General features: G+C 47.0%; 1 protein-coding gene and 1 long non-coding RNA gene across 2 annotated transcripts; both read left to right on the top strand.

The window, feature by feature from the left end:
* Positions 1-822: 822 nt before the first annotated feature.
* On the top strand, positions 823-15,116 carry LOC115525280. Its single transcript, XR_003972343.1, has 3 exons — positions 823-1,051; positions 13,233-13,352; positions 14,680-15,116. It is a non-coding gene; the product is annotated as an uncharacterized LOC115525280 (long non-coding RNA).
* On the top strand, positions 2,616-3,260 carry LOC115525214 (methylglutaconyl-CoA hydratase, mitochondrial-like). The gene has a single exon (XM_032594759.1). It carries the CDS (start codon positions 2,708-2,710, stop codon positions 3,257-3,259), a length of 552 nt encoding a protein of 183 aa, XP_032450650.1. The 5' UTR covers positions 2,616-2,707; the 3' UTR covers position 3,260.
* Positions 15,117-20,089: the final 4,973 nt, after the last annotated feature.

Below are 20,089 nucleotides of genomic sequence, written 5' to 3'. Positions count from 1 at the left end.
TTTTAATTTCCTTCTTTTCTTGTCTTTCTTTTTTAGTTCATAGACACAAGAGAAAGAGCCACTGGGGCAGGAAGAGATTGAAGATAAAAGGAAGAAGGAGTACTTGATAAGGCTAAGTCCCAGAGGAGGGTAGCAGGGACAGGATCCGGAGCAGAGGGGGCCCAGCTCACTCTGCACAGGAGGAAGTACTCCTCCGAGGACAGTTCAACAAAGATGGTGGTCAAGATGCACGAGAACTCAGAGAGAAGTGTGGACTTTGCGCAGGATGGTTTCCCTTTCTCTGCGGAGGAGGGGCAGGCCACCTGCTGATGGCGAGAAGGACGGTGACAGGGTCTGTGTGGTGAACTGCAGAGGCCGCTTTGGGGCGTGTGAAAGGACACTGGAGCTGTCACGCGTGGCCAACAGCAGGTGACAGAAAACCTTGCTCAAACTGCCTGGGACGAAAAAGGAACTCCTGGTTCATGTAGTGAAAAGTCCAAGGCCTGAGCGGCACCTAGGAGTTCAAACAATGCCATCAGAACTTGGTTTCTTTCCCTCCCTCTGCTAATGTTGGCTCCAATTCTCGGACACCACTGCCCAGTCCCCGACAAAGGAAAAAGGGGTCGTTTTCCTCCCGGAGGAGGGCGTGCCCAAGCGCTGACAAGGAGCTGGACCAGACCAATTTGGGCCTTAAACTCATCCTCCAACCAATCACCAAGGCCCAGATTTGGAGTACTCTGATTGGCTGGCCCCAGGACATGTGATCGCCTCTGACCCAATCACTGCAGCAGGGGGATTTCAGCGCGCTGAAGAGCCCGCCCTGCGGACGGTGCGGGGACGGGTTCTAACCCAATTTCCCTGAAGGCGGAGGGAAGGACGTGTAGTGCCAACCCCAGGCATTGGTTTAGGACAAGGAGGGCTCGTTGTGTTCTTCGTCAGGTGGAAAGGGGAGCCTTCTGCTGCCCGAGCCAGGGAGGAACTACGGATGACTGGCCGTCTGAAACAGCCCCGCCGGCACCGAGAAGAGGAGACAGCAAAAAACGAATAAAAGGATTGTGAGGAGGGCCCCAAGGTTAGCACAAATACCTGGTTGAGTCCGTCAGCACCGTTATGAAACTTTTGTTGTTGTTGTTGTTGTTGTTGTTGTTGTTGTTAAGCAGCACCTCCTGGCCCGCCCTGGAGGATAAGGAAATGTTGATAGAAATACACGCGCAGGGGCACCTGGGTGGCTCAGTGGGTTAAGCCTCCCACTCTTGATTTCGGCTGAGGTCATGATCTCGTTGGTCACGGGTTCCATACCCACGTCGGGCTCTGTGCTGACAGCTCAGAGCCTGGAGCCTGCTTTGGATTCTGTGTCCCTACCTGTCTCTCTCTGTCCCTCCCCTGCTCCTCTGTCTCTCTCAAAAATAAATAAACTGAAAGAAAGGAAGGAATGAAAGGAGGAAAGAAAGAAAAAAGGGAAGGAGGGAAGGAAAGAAAGAAAGAGAAGGCAGGAGGGAAGGAAGGAAGGAAGGAGAAGGAAGGAAGGGATACACCCACAGCAGAGTTATAGCCAGGGAGCAGAGTGGGAAATTCCTCCGACTTACCCTTGAAGGCACTCGTTTGTGACATAGGCAGTCCCCAGTAGAGCAGCTGATGTGGCCCACAGCCTTCTGCGCAGGCAAATTTACTCCTGGGAAAAATGTAATGACATACTTTGGAATGATCCCCAATGAGGAACGAGTGAGGGTCTGTGACATGTGTGCCTTTTTGGATTTGATGTGCTCCCCTTAATCACATGTAGCTAAGCCAGGACTTGAAAAAGCTGGGCCACCAGGGAATTGGCATGGGATTTGCACAGAATCTGCTTTGACTTTTAATTTTATGTCGCTCCCCTTAGGGTGTTCTTAATAGGAGCGATGTTTCTTGATTCCCGAACTCATCCCCGCCCTCGGTCTCAATTTTTCCCATTCACTCCTTACAATAACCAAAATCTTCCACACCACACAGCTGCAGCTGAGACAAGAAACACCGAGCCTGGTGGCGGGACAACTTTGAGACTAGGCAGGGAAGACATCAGAGGATACGGATGGACTTAAGTACGTATCATGGGAAGAACAAGAGAGTGAAGTTTCATGTGCCTGGTAGAGTAATCTTTCTAGAGCACAGCTCTGACCACTCTGTCCTCTGCTCACTTTTTTTTTTTTTAATTAAGTTTGCACAAACATTCTTAATGCCTAAAGAATAAAGTTCAGAACCCTAGGCATGGCATTCTAGATCCTTCAAGCTCTGTCCCCAAACTTTCCTTTCATGATTTAAAATTTTTAGGTTTAAATATTAAAGATTTCAATACACAGAGAAGTTCAGAGAAGACGATGATAGACACCCAAGTGCCCACAAGAAAAATTAGACTGTTCGTTGGTTTCCCGTATCTGTTTCATATCATTGTGTAAAGAAAGTCTAAGACAAGGCCTCGGGGGCACCTGGGACCTTGGGCACCTGCATTGGCCCCACAGGAGGGGGGGCACTTCCTGGTTCCTTGCCGGCCCGTGGGTGGGTCAGGCATCCAGGGTGGGGCTGGGTGCCTGCCATCAGCCAGGGGGTCGGCCCCATGGGGGGGTACCGCTCTGAGGTGAGGACAGAGGACCAGCAGCCTGTTCGGTACCTGGAAGAGGAGAACCGAGGAACTGCGGTGCTTGGAATAAACAGAGCTTATGCCAAAAACCCATTCAGTAAAAGCTGATTAAAAATGCTCTCAAAAGCTGTGGATGCTTTCAAATCTGATTCAAAAGCGCGGACGGTAATAGTCAGGAGTGAAGTCCCAGGAATATTCTGTGCTGGTGCTGACCTTAAGAAGAGAGTCCAAGTGAATCCCAGTGAAGTTGGTCCTTTTGTCTCCAAAATGAGAGCAGTGATGAATGAAATAGAGGCAGGGGGGGCACAGCCACTGCCAGGCGGTATCGGGATGGTCCTCATCAAAGACTTCATCTTCTCTGCACGTGTGCTCCATGGCCAAGAAGCCAAAGCAGTGGGCTTGATCAGCCACGTTCTAGAACAGAACCAGGCAGGAATGCTGCCCAGCCCACGCAAGGCCTTGGACCTGGCAGGAAAGTTTTTACCTCAGGGACCTGTTGCAATAAAAATGGCAAAATTAGCAGTTAATCAAGGGATGGAGATTGATTTAGTAACAGGGTTCGCCATAGAAGCAGCTTGTTATGCTCAGACTCTTCCAACAAAAGACAAGCTTGAAGGTCTTCTTGCTTGTAAAGAGAAAAGGTCTCCTCGCTCTAAAAGAGAATAGAAGAAACAAAAATCTTTACAAGGCCAGTGTAATAAATGTACTTCCGGAAGTGTCTTTCAGATCCAAATATGCCTTAGACCCTGGAGTGCCAATGACCAAGGTGAAGAGTGAGTTATCTGTAGAGTGAATTAGCATCTGGAGTGGACCCATATGAATACTTTGTCCAAATGTGTCTCGTGTCGTATGCATTCAGATTTATAAAGCTGGTCGTGGGTGCTGTCAGAGACAGATTCAAAATTAGACACACATTTTTAATATCCCCTGCATACAAGGCTTTCTGTCCTTAATTTTATAATGTGAATAACTAATGCATCGCACACTCGAGGAAGTAATACGGATTGTATGCCTGCTGTGCCTCAATACAAAATAAAATTATTTCTATCTACCAAAAAAATGAAAAGTCTTACAGATAGAGTGGAAGCTCCCAGCTACCCTGCATGCCTGTGTAGAGTTCAAAGTGTCATGACCGTCCCGGAAGGAATCACTGTCCTGAAGTTGTTCTGCATCATTGTTATCCATGTTTATGTGTTTTCGTTAATTATAGGTTTCTGTAGACACCATATAGTATTATTCAAGGAGATTTAAACTCCTGTATTAATTAAATCACACTATACATATCACCTTCTAACTTGCTTTTTAAATTCAATGTTTTTGATATTTATTCATGTTAGTAATGTCTTTCTAATTCATCTATTTATTTCAACGGTTATACTGTATTCCCATGTATGGCTATATCAAAATTTATCCATTCTTTAAAAAAATTTTTTTTAATGTTTATTTATTTTTGAGAGAGAGTAAGAGGGCACAAGCAGGGGAGGGGCAGAGAGAGAGGGGGAGACACAGAATCTGAAACAGGCTCCAGGCTCTGAGCTGTCAGCACAGAGCCCAACGGGGATGGAAGCCAGGAACTGTGAGATCATGATCTGAGCCAAAGTCAGATGCTTAACCAACTGAGCTACCTAGGTGCCCCCAAAATAACTTTAAAAAATGTTTATTTTTGAGACAGAGAGAAAGAGAGCAAGAGGGGAGACGAGCAGTGAGAAAGGGAGACAGAGGATCTGAAGCGGGCTCTGTGCTGACAGCAGGGAGCCAAACTCAGGGCTCTAAGTCACAAACTGTGAGATCATGACCTGAGCCAAAGTCAGACGTTTAACTGACTGAGCCACCCAGGCGCCCCACAGAAATAACTTAAAAAAATTTTTTTAAATGTTTATTATTGAGAGAGAGAGACAGACATAGTGCAAGAGGGGAAAGGCAGAGAGAGGGAGACACAGAATCCAAAGCAGGCTCCAGGCTCCGAGCTGTCAGCACAGAGCCCAGCACAGAGCCCAATGTGGGGTTTGAACCCATGAACCATGAGATCATGACCTGGGCCACAGTTGGACGCTCAACCAACTGAGCCACCTAGGTGCCCCAAACTTTATCCATTCTTTTAATGATGAACATTTATTTTGTTTCTGTCCGTCAGTGCTATGACCAGTGCCCCCACGCGTGCTTCCTTGTGCACATGTGTGAATTGCTCTAGGGCAGTGATTTTTCTTTTTCTTTTTTTTTTTAATGTTTATTTATTTTTTGAGACAGAGAGAGACAGAGCATGAATGGGGGAGGGACAGAGAGAGAGGGAGACACAGAATTGGAAGCAGGCTCCAGGCTCTGAGCCATCAGCACAGAGCCCGACGTGGGGCTCGAACTCACAGACCGCGAGATCGTGACCTGAGCTGAAGTCAGACGCTTAACTGACTGAGCCACCCAGGCGCCCCGGGCAGTGATTTTTCAAAATGGTGTTCTATTACGTATTTTGAAAACAATACAGGTAAGTGCAGAAAGTAATGAAACAGAAAACACGACTGTTAGATTACTTAACAAACCCCTCAAGAAACTGCCATCACAAGGCACAATAGAGAATTTTCTCTCAGGTTTCATAGTTGAGAAACACTGAACAACTGAACCATTCTTTTTTCTGTGAACCTTGTAATAATGGGAATGTGCTTTTTTGCTTTGGCTACTAAGAAGCCTGGCACCAAATTTGTTACCCACCATAGGAACTCACAACACTTCATGGTGTATATTCTATATTCTAATCTCTCCCTGGCTTCATTCTTTTTCCTCAGCTTTATCACCTCAAGTATTCTGTGTGTGTGTGTGTGTGTGTGTGTGCGCGCGCGCACTTCCTGGAAGCATTTGTGGAGTGTGGCATAAGTGAATCAATGAATAAATAAACAGATTATGACAGCAAGACAGCAAGACTAGACAGGATAGAATGGGCAGATCAAATAATCTGTACCCATTACAGAATTCTGCCTTAAAGCTAATTTTTGTCAAGACATACTCCTCTTCCATAAATAATGTAGTTTATAATTTCGTAACTTTGGCATTTTCTCGTAGAGAGCTAAGCTCATTCCATCTCAACCATCTCAAAGATTAAAGGTTAGGTTTTCACGTTTCCTTGCATTGATCAGAGTGTTAAAACATAAATCAAAAGGACCATTTGGGAGCTTGCAAACATCCAACGGTTAGGGGCAGAAATAACAACAGCTGTCCATACTGCTGGTCAATGGATCCTTCTCTTTGAAAAAAAATAAAATGAAAAGTTCAGACTTGTGAATGCCATAATCTGCCTGCAAAAAGATTGTATGGAAATCACATGCAAATTACCCCCCCTGTGCTGACAGTGACTAAGAGCAGTTATTGTGTCTCCCACGCTCAGCTAAGGAGAAGTGTGGGGTGTGAGTGGTTCTTTAATAGTATGTTGGGAGCTAAGCCGTTCTTTGGCCTTCAGTGAATAGGACTTTTATACGTCTTGCCCTGATTGGCCTTTTGTCTTATGTGTTGGAGTCTTTTTCCACCTCAGTTTAAGAATGTCTTCTGATGTTCAGCCACTTCATTTCATTATAAATGTCCTATTTTCTTTTTTCTTTTGTTATTATGGAAACCATCCGTCGTATAATGTAAAAGGTGTTTTCAGTGCATCCTTTTTTTCCCTCTGACCTGTTCTGCTTCGGTTGTGTTTTATGCACAGATTGGTTCGGCAGTTTTTAATGACTTGGCAGTTAAGAACAGTTTCTGGGAAGAAAAAAGGAAAGAAGAAAAATTTGAAAAGGAAAAGCCAGGCAACCAGAAATTTTTTTGGCCCAAGTGACCTAACCAGTCACGGCGATTGCTGTCATTTTCTGGTTTAGTGAACAATGAAGTAAAACTTAAATGAATATTAAAAACCCTACTGAAATTATTTTCGCATGGATGGATTTTCTTGCCCCTCTAAATGTTGATTTCTCTTGGTGTGATTCTATCTCGTGCATTTGCAAAGTGAGTTGGGTGGGGACAAATTGGCCCACTGGGTGAATGGAGAGAGTTTGAGGGTCAGTGAATTTCCAAGTGCTGGTTATCTTGTTTAAATTAGTAGCCGAACCCTGTGCCACCCTCTGGGTCGATTCGTTTCCTTCCTTTACTTATGGCCCAAACCACACGATAGGAAGATTTAAAATGCAAGAGAACCATCTGAGATCTTCTGATATCATCCCCTCCCGGTGGTATTTCTTGTTTTTCTTTTCAGAGAATTTGTCCACGAGCATACTTTGTACATAGTTGCCTCCAACAGCTCCCCCCCCCCCCCCCCACTTCATAAAGAATGGCATTTTATCTGTGAGCGCATACATTCTGGACACGGGGTCTGTTTCCAGGGTTTTCCACCTCGGCGCGATCAACATTTTGGGTTGGCTAATTCTTTGTTGTGGGGGCTGTCCTGTTGTTCATTGTGTGATATTTAGCGTCATCCCTGGTCTCACCCGCCACCAGGTGCAGGGGGTAACCCCACCCCCTCCCAGCTGAGACAGCCAAAAACGCCTCCAGAGGGTGAGGGGTGCGGGACTTAATATGGTTGCCCCAGTTGAGAACCACTGGCCCGTTTTTCCTTATCTGAGGAACGCAAAGGGTGTGAAGGATGAAATCCCATGTCCAGCCAGGCAGAAAGGAATGTGCCCCAGTACTGGCGGAGCCAGCCTCTGGGGAAGGCATGCCGACCTCTCCACCTGACCCTCATCTCGAAGCCAGTCGGATGGGCACAGGATCCCCAAATCCAGCTCTGCCCAGATCAGGAACCAATAGCCACTCTGTGGGGAATGTGTGCTGTTCCAGGCATTGGGTCTTACCCATAAACCTCTGAGGAAGGTAATCCTATCCATGTTCTACAGGTAGGGAGACTGAGACTCACAGAGGTTAAGTTAACGTGCCCAGTGGCAAGTTGGGGAACTCAAGATTCAAACTCTGAGCAGTAAGGATGGTAAAGCTTACAGCGTACCTCCTACCACCACACAGAAGGGTATCAGGTGTGATCCAGTCCCGCGGGGTGTGGCCGGAGAGGTAAGCCGGGGAGGAGGCTGAAAGGGAGAGAGGGTCTGGTCTGCCGAGAAACCATCCCTTTTGTTCAATTACTCTTAGGAAGTCAAGGGCCTCGAACTCTGGTTCACTTCACGTCATGACTGATGGAGGGAGTTGATTTGGACATCTCCAATATTCTCCTTAAAATGCACCAGTGCAGGATGGGACAGAAAAACCAGTTGTCTGCTGGAAGCCCAAGGGAAACATAGAGAGCGGAAAGTTAAGGCTTTAGAATCAGGGGTGGGCAGCCCTGAACCCCTTGGCCATGCAAACTTGAGCAGCTCCAGAAACACTGCGAATGAATGTCATTTCTCACACTAGGTTTGCCTTGTGTTTCTTCCTTCCCGGAGGACAGGAGAGAGGAGGACAGAGAGACGTGACTAGGCCACGGTTGTGGGGCTTCGGAACCACACCAGCCGTTGGGCCAGGCAGGGATTTGCCTGCCGCAGCCCCGTGTTGGGAGATGTGGGGCATAAAGCCGAGGGTGGGGTTGGCTTGCTCCCGGCATCAAGCAAAGTCTTTAGAATCTGTGTTTCAAGAGAAGAGGTGAGGTTGATTACAGTCCAGGGAAGCTTTCGAAGAAAGAACTGGGGTGTTTAATGGGGAAATTCTACTGTTTCTGCTGTGCGTTGGGTGCTGAGACGTCTGCACTGAATCCTCATAAAATCTCTAATGAAATATGTATGTTTCACATTATCGCATCGTGGAGTCGGGTCAGCCACGGGAGACGGGTCAGGGTGCTAAGGTCTAGACCGCTCAGGGTGGGTAAGAGGAGTGAACGGAGGCAGCCCACGCGGGGCCGGTCCGTCCAGTCGCTGTTACGACGGTAACATCTTATAGGAGAGCATGTTAGAACACATCAGGAGAATAGTTGAGACAGAATCTCCAGGGGCTTCCGGTGGACCCCACGCACTATACTCACTGGCAGCCGATCCTTGTCACAACCTTATGAGGCAGGCGATTACTTTTGTCATTTAACAGTTACAGAAACTCAAGCTCAGAGAAGTTACGCAACTTTCCTGAAATGATGCAGTGGTAAGTAGCGAGCAGAGATGTTAATCCATCTGGGATGGGCTGCAAGCCGGCGCCCTTGTCTACGCCATCATGCTGAGGAAGAAGAGTAGGACTGGAAATTTCCTTTGTTCTTCGATTTCTTCCCTAGGCAGAGGTGTCCTGGATACTGAGGCACTGACACGAGGGTCCCTACAGGAGCTCCACACCTGCCAAGCCCCAGCCTCACTTTGTGGGCAACGGGGCAGGCCCCTGTCAGCCTGTATCTGTGAAGTTTCTTGTTGTAATTCTTACACCTGTCCTTCACGCCTCTGCCCTGAAGTCGCGGCAGACACACGACTGAACTCAGGCCCCGTGAATCTCAGGAACCTACGTAATTCTTCTAAAGAGAAAAAAATCAGGGGTAGGGACGGCTAGATCAGTCCCCTCAGGTGAAATCGGTTTGGGGAGCCACATAAGGATAAGCCCATCGATTTCGCCAGTTCCCAGCCTTTTGGCCAGTTTGCTTTCATTGACCATGCCTTGGCGTACAACGGATATTTCCTAACAGCTGACCTTGTTCCCTGTCAGCTGTTAGTTGCATATAATTGCACATCAACCACTGGCACTGTGGAAAAGCTAGTTATATCACCTTTAGTTACTCTTTGGAGGTTAGAAGAAGCACATCGAAGAGAAGCAAAGAGGAAGCCAGGGCCCCTTCCAACTGGGTTTGGAGACACAAGATCCGGGGCGAAGCAGAAGGAGCCCACAGGGCCAGGCCAGGACCCAGTGGACCAGAAAGAAATTGGCGAAGCTGAGAGCAAGAATCTGATGAGACTAAAAATACACAGAACTATGAGACCCTGTTCCAGCCTTCATGGAGCCTTACAGAGCTCATGCACTCAGAAAAAGAAAACTCACAAAAATCTGTCAACAACTCTTTGAATTCAAAAGAGGAGAGAGAGCCTTCACATTCATTCATTCACGTGTGCCAACGTGCATGTGTATTTGAAGGCAATGTAGATAATAGAAGACCATATACAAATATGTATAAACATTTGTATATGGTCTTCTATGTGCTACAACTTTTCCAGGTGCTTGGGATAAAACAATGGACAATATGGGATAAAACAATGGACAATATAAAAAAAAAAAAAACAAAGCAAAAAACAAAAAAACCTTGCTCATGTGGCGATCACATTATATCTCTATCTGTATTTCTGTATATGTGTATACAGAATGCATATATGCATGTATTTATCAAATCTCATCCACTTGAGACCATACTAGTGGCTAATAAAGCACTGATGAATCACCGTTCTTTAAAGAATAGATGATAAACATCAATGTTTTTTATTTTAATTTTTTTAATGTTTACTTTGAGAGAGAGAGAGAGAGAGAGAGCACAAGAGGGGGCAGGGACAGAGAGAGAGGGAGACACAGAATCGGAAGCAGGCTCCAGGCTCGGAGCTGTCAGCACAGAGCCCGACACGGGGCTCGAACTCATGGATTGTGGGATCATGACCTGAGCTGAAGTCAGACGCCCAACCGACTGAACCACCCAGGTGCCCCAAACATCAACGTTTTAACTGACTTTGCAAATTACATTGCAAAATGCAAAAGTGCCTGCTCCTTATAGGTTATTATCTTGTTTATACTACCAATTGATTTAGCCACCTCTTTGTGAAGAAATTACGCGGTGGAAGGTACATTTCAGTAAATCAGAGATTTGAATGACCGAGTTTTTACTGCCGCCATTTTCAGCAGAGCAGGGTGGGGCTTTGGGATTTGCTGAGTTTGGACCAGATTTTGGGAAAGCACAGATTGCCTCAAGGTGTTGACATTCTTTAAATAGAATAAGATATGTACGGGAATGACTCATCCACTCAGTGAAAGCTTTTTTTATGGAAGTTAATCTAGTTTCCTATTTAAAGACTTGGAAGAGAGTCCACTGCAGTTTGAAAGGCAAACTTCTGCCATTTAACAACCACGCTTCCTTTCCTCCCACTTTCGCATCCCTCTCTTATTACCAAGAAGCAACAGCACTGGACTGTAATATTAGTGTTAGGACACAGAGCATTTTCCAAGATGCTTTGCAAACACCGACCTTGGGGGCCTCTCACTCATTGCTGATGGGAGTACAGATGGTGCAGCCACTTCGGAAGACAGTTTGGAAGTTTCTTACAAAACTAAACATACTCTTACCATACGATCCAGTAGTCACACTCCTTGGTTTTTACCTAAAGGAGTCAAAAACTTCTGTCCACACAAAAACCTTGCACACGGTTGTTTATGGCAGCCTTATGCAGAGTTGCCAAAACTCGGAAGCCACCGAAACGTCCTTCAGTAGGTGAATGGACTATCGAGCCATGAAAAGACACGGAGGAAACTTAAATGCCTATCACTAAGTGAAAGAAGCCGATCCGAAAAGGCTACATGCTGTATGATTCCAACTATATGAGATGCTGAAAGAGACAAAACTGTGGAGACAGTGAAAAGATCAGTGATTGCCAGGGGTGGGAGAGTGGGGGTGGGGAGGGATGAACAGGCAGAGCACAGACGATCTTAGGGAAGTGAAAATACTCGCAGGGTGCTATCATGGTGCATACGTGTCATTATACATTTGCCCCAAACCGTAGAACGTGCAACACCGAGAGTGAACAACTAATGTGAACCATGGACTTTGGGTGATAATGATGTGTGAGTGTAAGTTCATCAGTTTTTATAGGTGCATCAATTACGACACATGTAGCACTCTGGCAGGGGATGTTGATAGTTGTACAAATGTGTGGGGAGGAAATCTCTGTGCTTTCTGCTCAATTTTGTTGGGAACTTAAAACTGGCATTAAAAATGAGTTTTATTGGGGCGCTGTCTCTCAAAAATTGACTCTGTCTCAAAAATAAACACTTAAAAAATTAAAAAAAAATTTTAAATAAGGTTTATTAATTTAAAAAAAAAAAAAAAGCTTTAAAAAGCTATGTGTTTAGGGGCGCCTGAGTGGCTCAGTCGGCTGAGCCTCCGACTTCCACTCAGGTCATGATCTCGTGGTTTGTGGGTTCGAGCCCCACGTCGGGCTCTGGGCTGACAGCTCAGAGCCGGGAGCCTGCTTCGGATTCTGTGTCTCCCTCTCTCTCTGCCCCTCCCCTGCTCGTGCTCTGTCTCTCAAAAGTGAATAAACGTTAAAAAATTTTTGAAAAAATGAAATTATGTGTCTAATGAACTAGAATCTGATCGTACAAATATTACCAACTAGATAGGTCTGTTCCTAACCCGTCCTGGTGACTGATAACAGATTTGTACAGAAATGTTTGTGGGCGAGGCCTGCAGCTGGCTCCCTGAACAGGAGTGTCTTTTTTTGCCTTGAGCAAGATTTGCTGGTGCCGCAGTGGTCCCCTCTGGTTTTCGGCCCTGAAAGCAGCATTGTGTAAGTTCAGCCTCCGTGCCCGCTGGCAATTTTCACTAATTGTTTACAGTGCTCTAATTTTTACACTCTCTTTAAAGGATCTTTGTGTGTGCTGATTGCAGAAGGTAATATTTCGGGCATCAGTAACCATGGTAATGAATCATTCTCCTCTCAGAATTGGTGCCAGCTGCACTGGCGTCTGGATGGTAGCACCCCGGTGTTTTGCTAATGAGCGACTTTTCATTTGCTGTAGGAGGACGGTCCCACTTCTTCGCATGTTTTGCTTGTGTTTTGTTAAAGGCTCTTCCTTGAGAACAACGTTAGAAAAAGTAAATCCCATTTGGTAAAACCTGGATCTCAAAAGGAAGACATTCCCAGTCCCAGAAAGCAAGAGCGTGCAGAATGAAAGCCTTTGAAGGTTCTATGGGGAGGCCATTCCCGCTCCAGGCTGCGGTGCCACTCCCCCTGCCCCCTCCCCCATCCGCAAGCATCGATCTGTCCCTTTTGGGCATGCACAGAGAGCTTTCCATCAGCATTCTCCTTTGACTACTGGAGAAAGGAGTTTAAATATTTCAAAGATTTATGTTATGAATAATTTAGGAGAAATAAAGAAAACTCCTAAACCCTCTTTGAATTGTGTAATGGGAGCTTTGAAAGATGTTAGCATTTTGCCTTATCAGATTAAACTGGTTTTTTGTGTTTTTTTTTTTTTGTGCGAGAAGATTGAAGTGGAAATGTAAGCTATTGTCACCCTTTATTTCACTGACTAATGATGATTCTAGAAGAGACAGCTTCTTAACCTTGCAAGAGATAAGAGCCTGCAGTAATGGACCCTCTTTCCATCTACTATATGTGCTGTTTAAACGAGCAGTTCATAGGACACCCTCACCAGCTTTTAAAACGTTTGAATCCCAGGCGTCTGCTAATTCTAGCCTGGACGGCATTTTGACGAGAGCTAAGGAAAACTGATATCCAGAAAACCTGCTGAATTTTCTTCCTTCCTGGTCATTTAGCTATGGACACCCGATCATACGATTCTGGTCCGGATACTGCCTTTTATGCGAACCTTCACCAGCAGTGTTAGGTTGGTGACAGGCGAGTGCGGGGTCCTGTCCACGCTTTCATACGTGCTTTCCGTGTGTTAGCTTATTTTATCCTCATGGTGATTCTATGATGTAGACGTTATTACTTCCATTTTACAGATGAAGAGGGAGGCACAAAGAGGCTGTGTAATGGGTCCAAAGCTCCCTGGATGGTAAATGGCAGGGCCAGGATTCACCTCCAGGAAGTCTGCGTGTAGAGCTCTTGATATTTATATATCGGTAAGTCCTTATATCCATTGAAACACTCTAACATGCAAGAAAGCACACAGGAAATCTCATTTTTAGTTTTATTTTTTATTTTATTTTTTAAAGCTTATTTGGAGAGAAAGAGAGAGTATGTGGGAGTGGGGAAGGGGCAGAGAGAGAGGGAGAGAGAGATGGAATCCCAAGCAGGCTCCGAGTTGTCAGTACAGAGCCCGATATGGGGCTTGAACTCACAAACCGTGAGATCATGACCTGAGTTGAAGTTGGATGCTTTTTTTTTTTTTAATTTTTTTAACATGTATTCATTTTTGAGAGACAGAGTGCAAGTGGGGGAGGGGCAGACAGAGAGGGAGACACAGAATCCGAAGCCGGCTCCAGGCTCTGAGCTGTCAGCACAGAGCCTGACACGGGGCTCGAACCCAAGAACTGTGAGATCATGACCTGAGCTGAAGTCAGATGAAGTCGGATGCTTAACCAACTGAGTCACCCAGGTGCCCCAAGAGGGCTCAGTTTTAAATCTCAGCTCTGCCACTGGCCATTTGTCCCATATAAGTTTCTTTCTCTTGCTGCATCTCAGGTTCCCCATGAAATGGAAATAGTAGCTCCTGGTTCACAGGGTGTTCTGAGACGATCACATGAGATTAAGCATCTGTCCGAAAGCTTTTTAGATACTCAGGAGGTGCTGTGCAAGTGAGCGTATGAAGATGAAGATTTGGGGCGCCCGGGGGGCTCAGTCGGTTAAGTGTCCGACTTCAGCTCAGGTCATGATCTCACGGTTCGTGGGTTCGAGCCCCGCGTCGGGCTCTGTGCCGACAGCTCAGAGCCTGGAGCCTGCTTCTTCGGATTCTGTCTCCTCCTCTCTCTGCCCCTCCCCCACTTGCGCTCTGTTTCTCTCTCTCAAAAATGAATAAACATTAAAAAAAAATTTTTTTTTTAAAGGATACAACTAAGTGGCATAAATGGTACCAAATACACAGTTCAAAGATATGCTTAAGAGAGAGAGGGAAGCGCAAAAGGCAGAGAGAGAAGGAGAATCTGAGACCAAGAGAAATGATAGGATTTCAAGTTTAAGGCCCAATTAAAGTCTAAGTGTCCAAATACAGGAGGTTCGGTTTTCTTCCTTCCAGAAATGATACCCTGACTCTGACTTTTTCCCTTTGGATATTTTCCCAGTAGAAAAAGCAAGGTGCAGGCATATTTAATATACTTACAGAATTCCCTCCAGCAGACCGAAATAATCACTTGTGTTAACGTGGGGATTTGTTTTTTGAACTTAGGGAAAAACTGAGTGGACCGAGTCACCAATCTCGTTCAATCTTGTCTTATTGCAACTGTATTCCAGAACCCAACTGACAGGTGGGAAATACGGAGGCTTTGGTCCGGCCAACGGCGAGTCACAGTGCAATCAGCTTCCCTGGTGCCGCAGACAGAGCACGACCATATTCCCTTAAAACGTCGACTGTGGTATTGCACCCACGTGTCATGAATACTCATGCTTCTGAGCAGCACAGGACAGGTAAGGACACGTTCGCTGACACACTGGTGAGGGCGGGGAACAGAACAGCCCTCCTGGCAGTGAAGCGTTTTCTCGCGCATTCATCCCACTTCTAAACCTGCGAACCTCTTGGAAGGGATCCACCAACGCACGTTCGAAGGGACAGATGGTGAATGAAGGGGAGCATGTTACGGGAGAAAATGAATTCACTTATTAAGAAATCAGCTCCTTGATAGAACATGGCACGTTTCCACAGACGACCGCATGGGCTTTGACTCAGAGACGACAGGGCTTTCCCAACAGCTTGCTCCTAAGTAAGGATCTGTGTTTGAATCGCCCTGATTTACAGTCATTTCGCAAAAGCCTCCCCTCGAAGTCTAGGATTCCCCGCGTTGGTTCCTCTGCTCTCCCCTCCTCGGCCATTCCTCTGGCGCCCTGCTCCCCTCTCCTCTCCATTTGGCTCCTGCCCAAGGTGCCCAGGCCGAGAAGCATCGACGACAGCTCCTCCATCCCGATGCGTGGCACTAGGCTCAAGGAACAACCCAGATGCTGACGGAGACACACATTCTCACGGCGCTCACATTTGGAGGCGGGGACAAAAGGGGAGACTGAGTGTGTACAAATGAAGCAGGCCAGGGAGCCGTGGGTACCGCGGCCATCTGGAGCGAGCAGTGTGAATATGCAGATTTTTGTATGAAAATGTCTGAGTTTTAAAACACTTATGGTGAAGCAAAACACACTGAATTCAGCCTGGAGCCTGCCAATTTGTACATGACAGTGACAGGTGGGAGGGCACGAAGCCGGAGGATGAAATGGCCCAGGACGCACCAGCGTCTTCCCCTTATTCCTCCTTGGAACAGCAGAGTTAGGATGTGATCCTTTTTTTCTTTTCTTTTCTTTCTTTTTTTTTTTTTTTTTACATTTTATTTATTTTTGAGAGAGACAGAGACAGAGCACAAGTGGGGGAGGGGCAGAGAGAGAGGGAGACACAGAATCTGAAGCAGGCTCCAGGCTCCAGGCTCCGAGCTGTCAGCACAGAACCTGACGCGGGGCTTGAACCCACGAACCGTGAGATCATGACCTGAGGCGACATTGGATGCTCAACCGATTGAGCCACCCAGGCAACCCCCTTCCCCTCCAAAAAAAAACCATTAATGAATGTTAGCAAAGTTTATCTCTAGGTAGTGAGCTTTAAAAATTTATTTTTATTTTTTTACATGTATTTATTTTTGAGAGACAGAGTGTGAATGGGGGAGGAGCAGAGAGAGAGAGAGGGAGACACAGAATCCGAAGCAGACTTCAGGCTCCAAGCTGTCAGCACAGAGCCCGACCTGGGGCTCGAACTCACAAACCCTCGGATCGTGATCTGAACCGAAGTCGGACACTTAACTGACTTAGCCACCCAGGCGCCTCCTTTTTTTCTTTTTCAAAAAGTTTATGTATTTATTTAGAGAGAGAGAGAGAGAGAGAGAGAGTACATGCATGCAGGGGAGGGGCAGAGAGAAAGGGAGAGTCCCCAGAAGGCTCTGCACTGTCAGCACAGAGCCTGAGGCTGAGCTGGATCTCACAAGGGTGAGATCATGACCTGAGTCATATCGAGGGCTGGTCCTAAGCCGACTGAGCCACCCAGGCACCCCAGGATGGTTATCTTAAACAAACAGACAAAACCCTCCAAGGGAAACAGTAAGAACAAGAAGCTGATAGAAGCAGCTTAAGATCCTACGAGGCATAAGAGCAAGGCCATAAAAAGCTACAGAGGCAGGGGTGGCACCGCCTGGGTTTACAGCCTGGTTCTGGGGCTCCCGGGCGGCTCAGTGGTTAAGCCTCCCACTCCTGATTTCGGCCCAGGTCATGATCTTGCAGTTGGTGAGTTCAACCCCGCCTCGGGCTCCGTGAAGGCAGTGCAGAGCCTGCTTGGGATTCTCTCTCTCTCTTTCTCTCTCTTTTTCTCTCTCTCTCTCTCTCTCTTTCTCTCTCTCTCTCTCTCTCTCTCTCTCTCTCTCTCCCCCCTGTCTCTCTGCTCTCCCCTGCTTGCGCATACATTCAAGCACAAATTCTCTCTCCCTCTCCCTCCCTCTCTCTCTCTCTCAAAGTAAAGAAATAAACTTAAAAAAATAATAAAGCCTATTTCTGGGGCTTGCTAGATGTATGGGCTTGGGAGAGGCACTGCCTCTCAACGCCTCAGTTTTCTCACCTGTGCAATGGGAGAATATCAGTCACCACTCTGTGGGTTGTGGGGATGAAGTTAGTTGCTGCACGTAAACTGCCTGGAAGTGTGTCTGGTACTATATAAGTGTTATAGCTATTATTACAGTTTAGGCAGATGATTTCAGACTGTCAGGGTCTCAGAAAATACAGTGAAGAAGTTTCCTGGACAAGAGATGGCTTCACCCTCCAGACTGTCCTTTATAGCAATCTTTACATGTTCTGTCTCCTCCAGCCCTTGTCTCTACCCTCTATCTTCTTTCCAGCTGTGTCCTAGATTATAGCTTCTTTCCAGACCTAGACTTTCCAAATCTATCTTGGGCTCTATCTTTTCGGATCTAGACCAGCACTGCGGAAGCTGTTACGAGCACGTGAATCACCTGGAGATGTTGCTACAAATGTACATTCTGGGGCGCCTGGGTGGCTCAGTGGGTTAAGCTTCCGACTTCTGCTCGGGTCAGGATCTCGCAGTTTGTGGGTTCGAGCCCCGCATTGGGCTCTGTGCTGACAGCTCGGGTCCTGGAGCCTGCTTCGGATTCTGTGTCTCCCTCTCTCTCTGCCCCTCCTCAATTCGTGCTCTGTCTCTCTCTCTCTCAAAAATAAGTAAACATTAAAAAAATACATATTCTTATTCTGTGCATCTAGAATAGGACCTGAGATTCTGCACGTCCTTTTTTTTTTAGTTTATTTATTTTTTTTTTTAATTTTTTTTTTCAACGTTTATTTATTTTTGGGACAGAGAGAGACAGAGCATGAACGGGGGAGGGGCAGAGAGAGAGGGAGACACAGAACCGGAAACAGGCTCCAGGCTCCGAGCCATCAGCCCAGAGCCCGACGCGGGGCTCGAACTCCCGGACCGCGAGATCCTGACCTGGCTGAAGTCGGACGCTTAACCGACTGCGCCACCCAGGCGCCCCTAGTTTATTTATTTTTGAGAGAGAGAGAGAGAGAGAGAGAGAGGAGCAGAGAGAGAAGGAGAATCCCAAGCAGGCTCTGCACTGTCAGCACAGAGCCCAACTCAGGGCTCCATCCCATGACCGTGAGATCATGACCTGAGCTGAAATCAGTTGGACGCTTAACCGACTGAGCCACCCAGGCGCCCCAGGCAACACTGTGAGAAGTGACGGAGCTAAACAGTGTGTTGCTTCAACAGCGTCTTCCAAACCAACTTTATATCAAATCTTGCTTTTTAAACTTGAAGTCTCCTTTAGCCCTGAGGTCTGGCCCATATGAAGATACCCTGCCTTCCCACGTCACAGCTGTCTTGCATGGCAGCTGTGGAAGACGGACCCCGCACCCATAGAATCTTCCAGCTTTTGTTATTAGTTCCATCTGCCTCTTCGTGTTTTCTGTGACTCAGGAACGAGCCTCCTCCCGTGGGAGTGTTCTAGTAGGTGTCGAGTATGAATAGAGTTTTCAAAATCATCCTCGAGTCTCACGACACTGGGAGGAGAATCATTTTTTCCCCCCCGGATTAAACACAACAAAACAGAACCTGGTGTTACAGGGTATTTATTCTATGTGCCTGTGGATCCGTCTGCCTTTCTTTCGAGACAATGATCTCATGAAGGCGAGGACGTCTTGTTCGCTGGAACTCCTACCACCCTCGCTCTGTTAGATCCCCCGTGCAGAGTCAATCCTCGACAAACGTGAGGAGGATGTGAGTGCCTTTCCACCTTGCATGAGCAATTTGGCCACCTCCCACACCACACTTCTGTTCCAAGACGCCCGAGCCATAGATATCTTATGTATTTATGAGGATGTCACAATTCTTTTGGCTCAAACGTCCCCCAAACGCAGGAAAATGGAACTGCCAGGTTTCTCTGTTAAGTTGGCTTGAATACATCCCAGCCACAAAGTAACAGAAAAGGGTGTTATTAACAGAAAAAGGAATCTGTGAATATGTATTTTTAAAATGGGAAAATGACAATAACTTAAAGCGTGGTAATATTACACAGTCTCCAAGGCTCAGATGTAATTAGCCCCCGGTGGCATTTACTTTTGCACTAGGATCGAGGCCACTCTCGGGGGACTTTTATGGTGGCCTCTATCCCCACCCTGACCCCACACAGCTCAGGGATTAGATATCACATCAGTGGCTCTCTCCTGTCAGTTCCGTTCATTTATTCACCGATTTGTCCATTCGGCAAACATTTATTTCAGTCTGTTAGCTGGCTGACACGTGGGAGGAGGCAATATAGTAGATTCATGGCAGAACAAGAGGAAGAGATGAGAATTCTCTTAAACACGGACGATGTGTGTGTCTTCCGTTGAGGAGTTTGGGAAGCGCAGAATTGAGGTCCGGTATGTTCTGCCTGCCAGCCCGTTCCTCTGGGGACCGGCAAAGACTGAAGGTGTGACCCCATGCCCGTGCTGAGAGGCTGGCCCTGGACCGTGTCAGCTCAACCCAGGGCCAGAGACAGTTCAAGGGCAGTGAGTGCAGAGGCCCTGGGGGCCAGGAGCAAAAGCACCACCGACCGAGGTAGGACAAGTCCTCTGGCCCGGGAGAAGTCCCAGTGGGGACTCCGTAGGGCTGGGGTGGCCCGAATCCATTGCAAACCTCTCTACTGCCCTCTCCGTCTCTGAGTGACGGGTTTCTCCAGGAGGCTGACAGAGCGGGAGCTCAAAAAGAATCTGCTGAAGAGAAACGCAAGTGAATGGAGATGTGGCTGACAAATAGCACATGAGACCCAACATGCAAAGGCAGCATCTGACTTTGGGGAAAACAGAGGGAGAAAAACACATCAGGAAGGTAACGGACATTAGAATAGAGAGTGTGACTTAGAAATCACAAAAGACTCTGTGGCCACATACTCTGTATGCCTAGGGAAGAATCTAGGCCATGTTAGTGGGGGCCACGAAAGGTTTCCTGGGGAATAACAGGCTTTATTGACAGAATGATGCTGCAGTTGTACAGGACTTTAAATTGACTACATGGGCTTACGTCAGTGGTGTCTCTTCATCCCCACTGAGGCCCTGGCAGGGACACAGGAAGGCGTCACCCTGAGCTACCCCACGCGAGGCCAAATGCAGCTTCTGCAACGCTGGTCCA

This window comes from Lynx canadensis, chromosome A1 (genome assembly GCF_007474595.2).
Source record: "Lynx canadensis isolate LIC74 chromosome A1, mLynCan4.pri.v2, whole genome shotgun sequence".
In the NCBI taxonomy this organism is placed as follows: Eukaryota; Metazoa; Chordata; class Mammalia; order Carnivora; family Felidae; genus Lynx; species Lynx canadensis.
Note: the sequence above shows the minus strand (reverse complement) of the source record. Positions and strands in the feature narration are given on the sequence as shown.